This window comes from Drosophila kikkawai, chromosome 2L (genome assembly GCF_030179895.1).
Source record: "Drosophila kikkawai strain 14028-0561.14 chromosome 2L, DkikHiC1v2, whole genome shotgun sequence".
Classification (NCBI taxonomy): Eukaryota; Metazoa; Arthropoda; class Insecta; order Diptera; family Drosophilidae; genus Drosophila; species Drosophila kikkawai.
The window spans coordinates 14,731,813-14,745,279 of NC_091728.1; the positions used below are offsets into that span (position 1 = coordinate 14,731,813).

General features: G+C 42.9%; 3 protein-coding genes across 10 annotated transcripts; 2 read left to right on the top strand and 1 right to left on the bottom strand.

Moving 5' to 3' along the window:
• Positions 1-4: 4 nt before the first annotated feature.
• mxt (Eukaryotic translation initiation factor mextil) lies at positions 5-6,892 on the top strand. 7 transcript variants are annotated; one of them, XR_011444371.1, is made up of 10 exons: positions 8-169; positions 1,343-1,957; positions 2,013-2,343; positions 2,443-2,514; positions 2,812-2,872; positions 3,556-3,884; positions 3,951-4,024; positions 4,087-4,459; positions 4,591-5,897; positions 5,973-6,892. XR_011444371.1 is itself a non-coding variant. In XM_017170318.3 (10 exons), exons 2-10 carry the CDS (start codon positions 1,556-1,558, stop codon positions 6,084-6,086), a joined length of 1,875 nt encoding a protein of 624 aa, XP_017025807.1. In that variant the 5' UTR covers positions 12-169; positions 1,343-1,555; the 3' UTR covers positions 6,087-6,892. The 7 variants fall into 7 exon arrangements, 3 of the variants coding, with proteins under 3 accessions (XP_017025808.1, XP_017025807.1, XP_017025806.1); XM_017170318.3 differs by having other exon boundaries at positions 12-169; positions 4,591-4,709; XR_011444369.1 differs by having other exon boundaries at positions 11-169; positions 3,556-4,024.
• Positions 6,893-7,088: 196 nt separating this feature from the next.
• Positions 7,089-10,443, bottom strand: LOC108077120 (lysosomal dipeptide transporter MFSD1). 2 transcript variants are annotated; one of them, XM_017170320.3, is made up of 7 exons: positions 10,374-10,443; positions 9,274-9,802; positions 8,421-8,948; positions 7,878-8,355; positions 7,694-7,812; positions 7,522-7,621; positions 7,089-7,377 (listed from the first exon to the last, which is right to left on the bottom strand). In XM_017170320.3, exons 2-7 carry the CDS (start codon positions 9,476-9,478, stop codon positions 7,329-7,331), a joined length of 1,479 nt encoding a protein of 492 aa, XP_017025809.1. In that variant the 5' UTR covers positions 9,479-9,802; positions 10,374-10,443; the 3' UTR covers positions 7,089-7,328. The 2 variants fall into 2 exon arrangements, with proteins under 2 accessions (XP_017025809.1, XP_070139433.1); XM_070283332.1 differs by lacking the exon at positions 10,374-10,443 and adding an exon at positions 10,134-10,232.
• Positions 10,444-10,696: 253 nt separating this feature from the next.
• tank (EI24 domain-containing protein tank) lies at positions 10,697-13,330 on the top strand. Its single transcript, XM_017170565.3, has 5 exons — positions 10,697-10,859; positions 11,104-11,157; positions 11,222-11,520; positions 11,601-12,275; positions 12,401-13,330. Exons 2-5 carry the CDS (start codon positions 11,143-11,145, stop codon positions 12,897-12,899), a joined length of 1,488 nt encoding a protein of 495 aa, XP_017026054.1. The 5' UTR covers positions 10,697-10,859; positions 11,104-11,142; the 3' UTR covers positions 12,900-13,330.
• The last annotated feature ends 137 nt before the right edge of the window (positions 13,331-13,467 follow it).

The following is a 13,467-nucleotide window of genomic DNA, read 5'->3' on the forward strand; positions in this document are numbered from 1 at the left end:
ATGACTATGGGATCTAAATTAGAGTACTATAAACCCATTAGCTTTATAGACCTAGTGAGAACGGTATAGGATAGCGGTGGTACATTTTAGTACCTTTTCCGGGATTGACGGAATTTGGAGACTACCCACGGCGGGCACACTGTTAGTCGAAGTCGCAGAAATTTTATTGGTAAGCTTTTGTAGTCTAATTCCTTGAATTAAATTACAGCCGCAAAAGTGCCTTTTATTGTCGCGCTCGGTATCGGCTGTGCCTGGATAGTAACATTTGATTCGTGGTGTATGGGAAATTGAAAATACGCGTGAGTGGGAGAGTGCAATGTCGCAGCGAAACGCGTAGTTTCTGACGGATGCGCCCCATGGTGGCAGTGGCGTGCCGTCGAAACTCAGTATTATTACTCAATTTCAAAGAGAGCCGTGGCCGAGACGGATTAACCGTTGTTGACAGTTGGCCAACTAATTAAAGGTTTTCGCGATTTTTAACTGCTTTATCGCGGCCCTCCGCCCAAAATGGAGCTAACTGCGCTGCTGGCAGCGACGTCGGCAGAGGCCAGACCTGTCTTGTTGTTGCTATTCTCGACATATGATTCAATAGGAATAAGTGAACATGATCGCTCTCTTCTCTCTTTTGCCGTCCCGTCCTCTCTGGGCGAACAAATTCAGTTTTTTGTAATATTTTTGTTCCTTTTGTTGTTGTTGCTGCCAGTGTAAGTGATATTTTAAAAAAAATCTGTTTGGAGCTAGAAAGTCTAAACGAAAGAAAACCAACAGCAGCAGCAGAAGTAGACGTCGCAGCAACAACAATTAGCCTTCGAAACAGTCGCACAAATGGTCGTTCCCATTTATGCAAACAATTTTCATTCATTATTTATTTATTTCTACTTTGTTTTGGAATTCTGCTCGCAATTATCGCTAACGATTAGGTTTCGAGTGGCGGCCAAGTGATTCAACATCAGCGGCAGCAGGCGCTAATGGGTTAAGTCCCCCCCACCCCTAAACTAAGCATATATGTAGATAAATCTTTGGAGTCCGGGCTCCGTAGGTGTTATCAGATAAACCCGCTTATCAAACGTGCACATCTCATAATAAGGCTACAAAGATATAAACCCAAGAAACAATGCGTCGCAGTATTCAAGAATCAAGTGTTGTGTGAGGTTTTTGGGTCAGAAATATTAATTTTTTTTGCAAAATACTTAGAAAAGTGGTTAAAAAATAATTATATACATATTTATTTAAATTCTATAAAAGTACTTCCGCGCTTTGAGGGCTAACTTAAATCACATTTTATGCAATAATACGATAGTCTAGCCCTCGACTAATCTCTCCAACTTCTTTATCTTTCCAGGGGGAGGTGCGGAAAAAACGCTTCTACGATTTCTTCTTCATCAAATTCTTGCAACAACATTTTAAACGAACGAACTAGTAACCCTAACCAGACATCATCTACTCTCAACGACGACAACAACAACGATAGGACAGGACAACAAGAAGCATCTTTAACAACTCTGAGACATCATCGAACCGGACGAAGCAGCGTAGCAGCAAGCCCATTGCAAAAATGGCCCACACACATCTGGGACGCGCTGTGAAAAACATTGAGACACCACGCCCACTGAAGACACAGTCGCGTGCCTCGCTGAAGAACAGCTATTTGGTTATTGAGGAGCTCATTCAGTTGATTGACAATGTCACTGTGGGCCTGCAGTCGTACAATACCACACCAGAATCGATGACACTACTACTGCACAATCTGCGTGTCCACGGACCACAGTTGGAGGCCGTGTCCAAGGATACACTGGATCGGGCCTTTGTGGTGTTCCGCAACGCTTCGCAGGACGAACGGCTGAACATACTGACGCGTCTCAAGCTGCTCGAGCTGATCGAGCTCCGTGCCAAAAGCTGGGAGAACGATGATACCATCGCCTACTACAAGTCCAAGCAGCAAGTCTCGAACGTGGAGGTGAGTTCTTCCAGAGGTATTTGTCCTACAATTATTTATTGTAATATTTTTTCAGCTGCCCTCGGAGACATATCAGTACGATGCCGGCGGGCAGCCAGGCGGCTTTCTCAGCACCTCCCCCACATTCGGTGTCAGCGGTGGCGGTGTCAATGTTGGCGTAGGCTCTGCCGCCGCCGCCGCTGCCGCCGTCTTCAATGCGGCCTCTGCAGCCGTGGCCGCCCAAGCAGCGGCCATTGCGGCTGTGGGCTCACCCAACCAGCAGCATCTGCTGCTGCCGCCCGGTGAGGTTATCCGCAATTCGGGAAAGTTTCCCAAGCCCACGAAGATACCCGGCAAGACGTACTGCAAGGACGAGGTGGTTATACGCAACGCAGACTCCGGCAAGGGTGAGTATCAGCGGCTGATTGGTTAGGAACACTTAATATTTGAATATATTGTTGAAAATGTATTTTACAAACCAAAATATATAACCCCCTGACCCGTAGTCATGGGCATCAAAGGTCGACGCGTGCACATGATCGAGGAGCTTAGCGAAACCATAATATCGTTTCAAAGAGGTAACCTCCCAGAACTCTGGGTTCAAATAGTCGATTCTATCACACTTCAGCTTCATTTGGCACGCTTTTATACATTTTTATGATTTTTACTAAAATTACAGATCAAAATCAATTAAAAATGCATCCCATTTGTGTTCTTAAAGGTGTTGAAAACTAATTGTTTTTCGTTTATTCCTTGTATATATTCCATACCAAAATCGTTTGCCACTTAATAAACAACTTATTTCATTCAATCTGCACATATTTATATTTGTTGATAAGGATTAAAGTTCAATAATAATGCAATTCTTTGATTAGTCAACCCCGGTGCCAAGGAGCGTTTGGTGCAGATCACTGGCCCAGCCGAGGATAAAATTAAGTGAGTAATGTAAATATTAAAATACTTAATACTTAGGCTGCTAATTAAGGGGAATTGTTTGACTAATTAATTATAATGTAATATATATTTTGTAATTAAATTATAATTTTTTTAAATTTAGTTTTCTTATTTTCAGAAATTATTTTATATTTTAAATTGAATTTATTATATTTTAATGGTAGAAATTATTTTATTTTCTCAATTAAGTTTAAATATTATTCAGTTATTTATTTATTTTCTGAATTTAAAATATATTTAATAATTTTTTATGGTAAAAATAATCTATTTTTACTTAATTTAGAATATATTTTATTCAGTTAGTTCCTTATTTTCTGAATTTATCGTTTTTTAAAAGGTGATTTAATGAAATTCTCTTGCTTTCGTAATTAAGATATATTTAATTATATCTTTATTTATATATAAGCGTATATATTAATAGTTTAATTTCTTTTTTTCCCATTTCTTTTATTTGATAAATTTTTAAATATTTTTTTTAATTTTCCGTAACTGTAATTTCTCTTGTGTTTAACAACTTGTGCCCACTGTTAGCTTCAAGCAATCTGGCAACGCCAGCCCCAAGCGCCAAACATAACTGTAACTTCTTTCTTGGCAGCACTTTTTCTTGCGATTTCATCAGGAGAAAACGTTTCGTTAACTTTCAATATGTCCTCGTTTCTTGATAGCTATGCCAAACAACTGATGGAGGACACCATTCGCCGCAATGCTTCGCCCGTGCGCCTTGAACCCGCTCCCGCTGCCGGTGGATCGTGCTCTTCACTCAATTCGTCCAACTCGGACGACGCCATTGTGCAGCCGCGCACACCCGGTGGCAGCAGTAGCTTGGCTAACCGGCTGAGCTTCAATTCGGCGCAGAACTTTATGACCGCCACTGCGGCGGCGCAGCAGATCTCGCAGCATCACCAACAACATCAACAGCACCAGCAGCAGCAGCAACAGCAGGTTGCCGCAGCGGTAGCAGCGGCTCAAGCCCAGGCCACAGCAGCTGCTGCCGGTAAAGTTTTGCGTCCCAGTCAGCAGCTGCTTATGCACTCATATTCCACAAACGATGCTTCCGTAGGTGAATACAAGTTCACGGTGAATGTGGGCCAGCACCTGATCAAGATAACCGGCGACTGTTGCGAGCTAGTGCGCGTGAGTCCTTCAAAAAACATGTAAATCTGAAAAGAAACCCTTTTAAAAGTGGTTGTTTTTAGGTGGCAAAGCTTGTGCTGGACGATTACTTTAGCAGCTCGGAGTTCCTGGCCTCCATGGAGGCTGGTGCTGCCTTCGATGGCACTTCTCTGGTGAGCCCTGTGACTACGCCATCGACTCCGCTGCCCGGCGCTGGACCGCCGCAATTTATGCTGCCTCTAGCCGACAGCGGCATTGGTTTGAACTACGCGGCCAACAATAATGGGGAGGGGGATGATGAAGTATTTGCTGAACCCAGCAATGGAGCCAACAATCAGAATGGCCTGGCCAGATCCCGGCGCAGCCACTTCTCACGCAAGGAGTCCACGCCAGAGTCGAAGGCCGCTCGTGAGATGTTTGATGTGGAGGAACAAACAGCTTTGAAGACAAATGCATGTAAGATTGAATCTTTTATTGTTAAGGAGTTAATGGTTTTGTGAAGGTTCTGTTTGATGTCTCTGTTTAATTAAGGGTTTTTTCAACAAAAATACTGCAAATAAGTTGCTAATAATTATAATCCTTCACAGCTCGTGTCTCGTATGATCTGGAACTCTTGATTTTCTACTCAAAGAGCCCGCATGCTTGGGCCCTGCCCACCGACTGGCAAAAGATCCAAGAGACTACCCCATCGATTCTACGCAACAAGGTAATTCACGCTCTCGCCGAGCCGAACTTCGATTGTTTTGCTTCCACTTCGAGCGACAGCCCCGACATCATATCCACCAATAACGCACCTAACAACTCATCAGTAATAACAACTTCGAGAGCGTCCACAGCTCTGAATGCAAGTAACAACACCACCACCCCAACCTCCACCGCCACCGCCTCTCTCACAGCTACCGCTGGAAATGCCAGTTCCCTTGCGCTCGAATCAATAACTAACAACAGCAAGAAAGGGGGGCGCCTGCCTAAGCCCTCGGCTGAGTCTGATAGGAATTTGTATAATAAGCAGCTTCAAATAATAACTAATACAATGGGTGGAACCACGGGAAAGACCACTAACACTCGCCAGGCTCAAGCATCTCAAGTAAAGGCGATCTTTAAGCGCTACAGCGAGGATGATGAATTTGTCCTGGCCTTAAGCGAGCATCACATGCCACTTGAACTCAATAATAACCAGAACAAAGGTTATTAGATTTTTTTTTTTTAATTTTTTATTTGCTAATAATTTAATACGTAGCCGGAATACGTACCTGAGTTAATTTTATGGCAAAACATTTTTTATATATCTCAACGAAAAGCCTGCCTTTAGTTTTATCCCTCATCATAATACATGTTGATCTCAAAGCCTACCATTGATGCTATCATCACTCTCATACATTCATCTAGTTATAGAAAGAAAAGAAAACAAAAACGAAGAGAAACAATTTGCTAGTCTTAGACATAAAGGATTGAAGTTGGAAATTGTAAACCCAAATAAGGAGAATCTGTGTTTTGGCTGTGAAACAGATCAAGTCTTCGCTAGAGTTTAACTGAAACTGAAACAAAATTTGCAACTTTCATAAATCATTACAATCACATTATCGAATTCAAAAGAAAACAAAAATGTATTTAATATTCATAACAAGACTTGTAACATCTTTAAAATGTTTTTGGGACACACAAACACCTAGTATTAAGCGTTTTATCTTCTAACCATGACACTTATAACATACAACATATTACATATTGTAATTCCAATAAATGAACATTGCGGACTTTCAAAGTCCAATACAAAACTTGGCTTGGGTTTAACTGTCACCACAGCTTAACATTTGTACATTTTACACCATAACTCACCTAGCACGCTAACTGTTCCCATAAGAACCACACATACCATGTTTGATTGTCCCAGGTAAGCTCGTCCCTCAAGCTGATAAACCATTTACAATTTTTCCCCTTACTATACACTCTGCTCATTTCAAAACAGGATCTGCAGGATGAAAGTCAGCGCTTCGATGGCGATAAATATCTGGCCAGCATTAAGAGTGCCGCCAAGCGGGATATTGTGGCAGCCGATGAAGCCGAGACTCTAGATGATTGATTAGCGGAAGCCACGCAGCCGAGCGGTCCAAACTGACAATATAGATAATACACAGCAGCTATATATATTATCAATCTATGTCCGGTGTGGAGAGAGTGAGAGAGAAAGCTCAGACAGAGTTCAATTCTAGCCTCTCTTTTTAACAGAAAAAGCAAAAACAAAACGACCAAAAAAAGAAATATTTACAAACAAAAAAATTAAGCAAAACTAACCTTAGAAAATAATCAACGACGACAAATCAAAACTTTCAACTTTTAACTAGAAAATTCAACGAAGCTCTTAGTTAAGTTCAAAAAAGCGAAAAAAGGGTATTTTCCTAAAAACATTTACTAATTCATAAAATGCAGCTAACTCGAAACAAATCGTTACGAAGCAAAAATTAAAATGTATTCCATTTTTAGTAGAAACTCAATAGAGAATGACACATTTTTTAGTTTGAAATTTTGTTTCTCATCTCCCTTTTTTAACTTTAAACCAAAACAATTCTCAAACATGGAAAAGGAAATGTATTAATGTTCATCATCTATGTCTTAATTATTATTATTTTATATTCTCGACTTGCTCTGAATATCATCTAATTTTCTTCTGTCAAGGTTTGCAAATTGTATTTTGTTTTCTTTAGTCTATGCATCATAGAAAATTGTTCTATTTTTTGTTTATTTGATAGAAATGGAAATGTAACAGCACCAAAATTCTTTGAATTTCTGTTTATGCTTTAGTTAATTTATTTAATTTATTTTGTACAAATAGCAAACAACAAAAATTATATTTGCAAGAAAAATAAAATGGAATTATGATACAAAAAATTTGAAATTTTTTGCTCAAGGGATTAATATCTTTACCTTTACAATAAAAACTACTCTACTATATTTTCTTATAAAATTTATTTTTAGTTTTTGAGACTTGAGTTTTAATTTTTTCTTCACAAGGCTTTAAAAACCGTTTACCTTAACATTAAAAACTACTATATTTCCCCCGAAAGTTTATTTTTTTATTCTGTAATTTAGTGAATGTACATTTACATAATTTTATTTATACAACAAAATAAGTATAACAATAATTTACGGTGTTTGATATGTATAATAGAATATTGGCTAAAAGTTGAACCGATGTGCGGTTAGCAGAATGTGCTCCAGGTTGCGTAACATTTGTCAGGTTTCAGAGAGAGAGAGATGGCCTTAACATCACAATTGGTTGTTTTTGGTTAGTACTGAACATGGATAACCGATCGAAGCCACACTTTTAGTTGCCCAATAAAGGCCGCCGGTTCACAAAGGGGCACTGCATTGAGCTTTTGGCATAAATACGAAAGCAAATATATATATACATTTGAAAAAAGAAGGTTAATTAGTCTGATTCTAATCCGAAACAGATAAAGGATAGTACAACATCAAGACATCAATGGCATGCGTAACTCGACTCAATATTCACATACATCGAGGTGTGATATGTGGCCCGCTGGGCAGGTGACATGTTCAGGTTGCCCTGATGTTTACGATTATAGGCCCAAATCGCACAGGTGGCCAGCAGGGAGACTGTAAAAAAGATACGAAAAAGATAAATAAAGGTTTATAAAAGTCAAGTCAAAGTATGTAAATTCTACTCACTCAACAGGAAGACCATGAAGAAGATCTGCAGCCAGAAGTGACTGCCACCGCTGCTGTCCACAATAATGCCCGCTACAATGGTGACCACAGCCAAGCCCAGGTTCTGCACCGACTGGCAACTGCATCAAAAAATATTTAAATATTAAAAACAATCCAAAAAACTCAACAAAATCCCCCCACTTACAAGCCATAAGCAGTGCCCAGCTGATACTCGGGCACAATCAGCGACACCAGAGGCCACAAGCTGGCTGCCAGCATGGAATAGGACAGACCCATGATGCTCATGCCTATGTAGGGATCCCAGTGCGTAAAAATTAGCAGGAAATGAGCAAACAGCGTGGAAATGGTGGCACAAAACACCCAAGTCACATTCCTGCCCACTTTGTCGATTACAAAACCAAACAAAGGCGAAGCTATAGCCGAGATCAGATAGACAATCGAGTTGACAGTGTTCGCCTCATCCGGGGTCATGTGGAAATTGCTAACAAAGAAGGCCTGGCCGAGAGCCACAAATGGAAAGATGGCCACATAGTAGGCCACACACACCACCGACACCATCCAAAAGTCCATCTTAAAAGTGACTATATCGCTGAGCTTGGCTATCTCTCCGCCGGGATTGTTGTTCCGTCTCAGAATGCGTTCCGCACGCTTGTCCATCCAGCCTGGAATGGGGGAAAAGGTACGATAAGAGAAGCAATTAATACATTTGTAGGTGCCCAGATCTTACCCAGAATTAAGGTGCAAAGCAGCGACATCACGCACGTGGAGGAGGCCAGGAACAGAGCCACACCGAGACCCGTGTAGCCAGAGTAAGATTTCGAAACGTAGCCATATAGAGGTTGCATTATCCAAAAGTTGACGGTACTGCCGAAGCGTGCCACCGACAACTGCAGGCCAAAGACCATGTTTAGCTCCTTGCCCTTGAACCATAGCACTGCATAGCTGTTTTGGGCCACAGCCAGCGACTCAGCCCCAATGCCGAACACAAATCGGCCCACGATCATCAGCCAGAAATGGCCAAGCACTCCTCCAGTTGCAAAGATCAGTTGACCCACGAGCACGATCAGCATGTAGATAATAGTGCCCAAACGGATTCCAAACACTCGATCGATCAGGAAGCCACCCACAAAGCAGAGCACGATGTTTGGCCACGAGTAGATGGAGTAGATCAGCGTGAACTCAGTGGAACTGAGGTCTAGCTCCTTTTGGAAAACGTCCTGCAATGCTCCCGGATTATCGTAGCAAAAATAGGAACCTAAAAGTAAATTATTTATAATTTATATTATTTGGATCACAGAATTATTGCTTAAGGTATTTACAATTCAGTAAAAATTAAAATCCCTAAATATAATTAATGGTAGATATAATAGATAATGGTAGATATTATTCTTTATCATAATTATTTTATTATTAAAAACTTGCTATAAATTTTAAAATGGAAATGTAAGTGTAAATTGGAAAAAGGAAAAAGGAAAGGCATCATTTTTTCGAACTATTTTTATACCGATTAATCTATCATTAAGGATTCTTATCAATTTAAAAAATAACTACATTTCTTAAGTAACCAAAATAAAACTTACCAAAACCCAAAAGGCACATAAACAGCAGAGCCAGAAACCGGTGGGGCGTGCTAGTGGGATCACAGCAGCCGGTATCCTTAGACGGACCCAGCTCCGTATCGCGGGCACTGCGCCGCCGCACCACAGGATGCACCTCATCCTCGCCACTGCTGCAGCTGCTGCTGTTCGAGGTGTCAACGATGGGTTTGCGTTCCTCGCGCGACATGACCTTTGGCGTTCGTTCGTCGTCCGTTCGGGTGGAGGTGGTTGAAGGAATGACACAGGATATTTGAGTTGTGCGCTTGCAAAATTGCTTGTTTGCTTCCTTCCTCCTGTTGGCGAATCCTGGATGTGGGCAACGATGGGGAGTCGTGGAGTGGGTGGCTGGGCCGTGGCCCTACTGTTGTTGCTTATCACTAGACCACACCATGTTGCTGTTGTTATTTTTGTTGCTGGCGCTGCCTCGGTATGCGAGTATCGATTATTCCCGCACAGATGGGAGAGATGATTAAATGGAGGCGGGTGCGAAGGGGTAGATGTGGAGGGTAATCTGCAATAAAGTGTTGCTTGTAAATTGCATTTAGCTAAGTTCATTTTCAAGGCACGAACACACACCCACAGGTAAAGGTCACCGGTTTGTGTGCGTCTGTGTGTTTGCTAAATAAACATGACAGATCTTGTCGCCGTGTTCTGTTGACTAACGGTAAATGGGTAATCAATTAAGCGCCTGCCTTGTGCTACGGCCTTAACATGGCCTGACACCTGATTTAGGGCTTTATTACGTTATTTGCGTATTGAAAACATATACACATTCCAAAATATATGCATATCTACACACATACATATACGTGTATGTAAAAAAGCGGTTAAGAATCAAATACCCCGTTATCACAGTCAACTGCGAGCGTCATACACTAATTAATCACAAGTTCCGCGGTGCTATTTTGCATTATTTACGCTCGACTTTTTTTAAAATCCCGATTGTAACGGCCCCCGCATACACAAATATACTACAAAATTTTATTAAATCCGTTTCGAGTACTTATAAAACAAACAAAGAAACGTTTTGTGTGGAGCGTTTGCGGATATTTAAATTCAACAAGTTGACCAGGAAAACTTACGGTATTTCAGTCCCCCGGGTAGGAGAAGAATGTTTGCGCCTACCTGCTTTTCCTACCTGTATCGGGCGGGGGAATATCTATTTGTCCGATTCGATATATCGATATATAAAATTATATCGAGCAAGTGTAATAGAGATATATATATATTTCGAAGAAAACTTTACTTGTAATTTACTTGTAGTTATTCCTAATTAGCACATTTAAAATGTATTTATTTTAAGGAAATCTGACATTAATTTTGTAAATACATTGATAATCTCCACCTATCGATAGTTGGCAACACTACACCCCCGCCGCATCCCTGACCTAGTGTTGGACAACGTCCGCTGAGCATCAGGTGGCAACCGTGTGATATATCAGCCTGTTTACACTGCCTGGGCCAGCAAAACAATCCAACGAAATTAACAAAATCAGCACAAAGTTCAATGTTTTTAGGCACCACACACACCCCAATCCATTGGCAAGATAAAGCATAGCGATAAGTATGTAAGTGAAGGTTCCCAAATGCGATTGACACACACCCCGAAGGCCCCAGTTTCGTGCAGTGTAAATGCGCCTGAAATCAGTTGTGAAACAATAACAAAAACAACAAAACACAATGTTGTCTTCGTCGTCGCACAACGCAAATTTATTCAAAGACCTTCCGCCACTCTCCGACTCGCCGTAGAGCTAAACACGTTTCGTCTTTGCTTTGCTTACATGTCCACCTCGCGATGACCCCCAACCACAGGAACTAGAGAGACTGCTGCTGGCCACGACGACGCGAGAGATGGCAGCGATAAAGGTGAGTAGGAGGAGAGAGGAGCAGCAAACAAAAGAGAGCCTAATCCTAACCGATCCCCCACCAGAACATCACCCTGGGCATTCTGTATGGCCTGTGGGACAGCATTCGGGGCATGACTTTGGTCTTGCACATCGACGACGAGGTGAATCGCCAGAACGCTGAGCTGGAGCAACGCCAGCTGCGACGCAACGACAAAGATCGGTACGAAAGAGCGCGCAGATCGCCGTCGCCAGTGCCCAGCTCGGCGGCGGCCATGATCCGTGAGGAGTATGCCAAGCAGGCGGAGGAGAATGCCGACGAGCGGAGTCTGCAAAAGATGCTTAGCAAGAAGACTGCTGCCGCCAAGGAGGAGCAGCCGCAGGGGTATGTGCATATGCCTACGTGACCCACCGACTGTTACTAATTTATTGCGCACTTGATTTTTGATTCGATTTGATTTGCAGCGAGAAGAAGATCGCCAAGAAGCTGTTCAAGTGCTGCATGCTCAACGGCGGCTTCACCTGGCTGAGCATAGTCCTCTTCGAGTCGGCTTTGCTGCCGACGCTCAAGTTCTGCCTCACCATCTTCTATGGCGCCCAGTCGGAGACCTTGCCCGTTGTCTGGGGCTGGCTGCATCCGATTTTGTCCCTGCTCTTTGGCATGATGTGGGTTCTGCCCATCTTTATGCTGTCCAAGATTGTGAGCTCGCTGTGGTTTGCGGATATAGCAAATGCCGCCTACCGTGTGCGAAAGGGTCGTCCGCAGTTGATTCCGGGGATCAGTAAGCTGGTGGCTGACTTCCTCTTCAGCATGGTGGTGCAGATGCTGTTCCTGGTGCAGAGCATGCTGGTCAACCTGGTGCCTGTGAAGTATGTGGGCTCGACGCTATGCTTTGTGCATCTGTGCCTGCTCTACTCGCTGTACTCCTTCGAGTACAAGTGGTTCAACATGGGCTGGGAGCTCCACCGACGGCTTACCTATATAGAAAAGAACTGGCCTTACTTCTTCGGCTTTGGCATACCGCTCACCGTGCTTACAAACCTCTCCAGCTCGGTGATTGTCAGCAGCTGCATCTTCTCAATTTTCTTCCCTCTGTTTATACTCAGCGGCAATGAGGCGAAGCCCATTGTGGACACCACGTAAGTGTTTGATAATACAGGCGAGCTTCTTGAAGGCAAACGTAACACACGTAATTCTTTAGCTAGAAGAGCGTCTGTCTTAGCTATAAATAACTAAATACAAATACAATCTCTCTTCCGCGTAGTGAGATCTCGCTGCGTCTGTTCTCGCCGGTGGTCTTCATATCGAACCTCTGCTTTGGCGGCAATCCCTGGAGCAAGGCCAACCGGCTGAGTGCCATGCAGCGCCAGCAGTTTGAGCTTCAGCAACGCCAGCGACTGCTCCAGCGTGATGAGCAGCTGCTCAAGCAGCGCAAGCAGCAGTACGTGCAGCAACAGCGTCTGCAGCAGGAGCAGCAGATGCGAAGGGAACGCTCCCATTCGCGTTCGCACACTCCGCAGCTGGGTGGGCCGCATCGGTATGCCCAGGCGCCCGTCTTTGATGCCGGCCGGGTGCGCGACTCCTCTGCCTCGTCCACGCACAGCTCCACCTCGCCGAGCCTCAGCAGGCCGCCGCCTTATTACGGGAGCACGTTGCGCGGAGCTGCACCTCTGGTGCCCACGCCAGTGCCCGGAGCACCAAAGGCGCCGCTCACCCCGCCCGTGATACGCCAGGAGACGGGTCCTGATGACTGGAACTTGTGAGATTTATGCATATACACTCTACGTAGGCTTTAGCATTATATATATATACATATAATTCGATCTGTGTAATGTACGTATCATCTACTACTATCTAACCATCGTGAACTGTCGTAAGTTAAGTGCAAACTCTAGGTCTTACGCATAATGACAATGTTCGCTAGTCGAAAATCGCCACCAGCACCACCACCATGAATGACTATATATATACATATATAGATATTGTGGCTATATCTGAAATGTGGCTCGCGCAACTGCTGCTGCATAATCGTTTACATGTTTATTTTAGGCTGAGTTTTTTCTCTGTTTTGATTTTTTTGCTCGTAGGGTGCACACTCTCTGCACTAGAAATTATGTCGCGGGGCGTAAGTTTATAAATTTTATGATTAATCGAAAAAATAAAAATAAAAATAATTTTGTACTTTCGTCAAAAACGTTATTGTTGTTTCTTAGCCAAGGGAGATCTGCTGATAACGTCCTATCAGGGCGATTTGTCTGAACTTGATTAGTAATAGTTGTGAGTCAGGGAACTAATCGTATCAGGAAGAAGGGTTGTATAATTAATAAGAAG

Excerpts from the sequence above, each read along its gene's own strand:
- mxt (XM_017170317.3), top strand. The coding sequence starts at position 1,556 with ATGGCCCACACACATCTGGGACGCGCTGTGAAAAACATTGAGACACCA. Across the intron at positions 2,515-2,811 it reads CATAATATCGTTTCAAAGAG|TCAACCCCGGTGCCAAGGAG; the intron begins GTAACCTCCCAG and ends TTCTTTGATTAG. Across the intron at positions 2,873-3,555 it reads CCAGCCGAGGATAAAATTAA|CTATGCCAAACAACTGATGG; the intron begins GTGAGTAATGTA and ends GTTTCTTGATAG.
- LOC108077120 (XM_017170320.3), bottom strand. The coding sequence starts at position 9,478 with ATGTCGCGCGAGGAACGCAAACCCATCGTTGACACCTCGAACAGCAGC. Across the intron at positions 8,356-8,420 it reads GCTTTGCACCTTAATTCTGG|GCTGGATGGACAAGCGTGCG; the intron begins GTAAGATCTGGG and ends CCCCCATTCCAG. Across the intron at positions 7,813-7,877 it reads CTGGGCACTGCTTATGGCTT|TTGCCAGTCGGTGCAGAACC; the intron begins GTAAGTGGGGGG and ends TTTTTGATGCAG.
- tank (XM_017170565.3), top strand. Across the intron at positions 11,521-11,600 it reads AAGGAGGAGCAGCCGCAGGG|CGAGAAGAAGATCGCCAAGA; the intron begins GTATGTGCATAT and ends TTTGATTTGCAG. Across the intron at positions 12,276-12,400 it reads AAGCCCATTGTGGACACCAC|TGAGATCTCGCTGCGTCTGT; the intron begins GTAAGTGTTTGA and ends TCTTCCGCGTAG.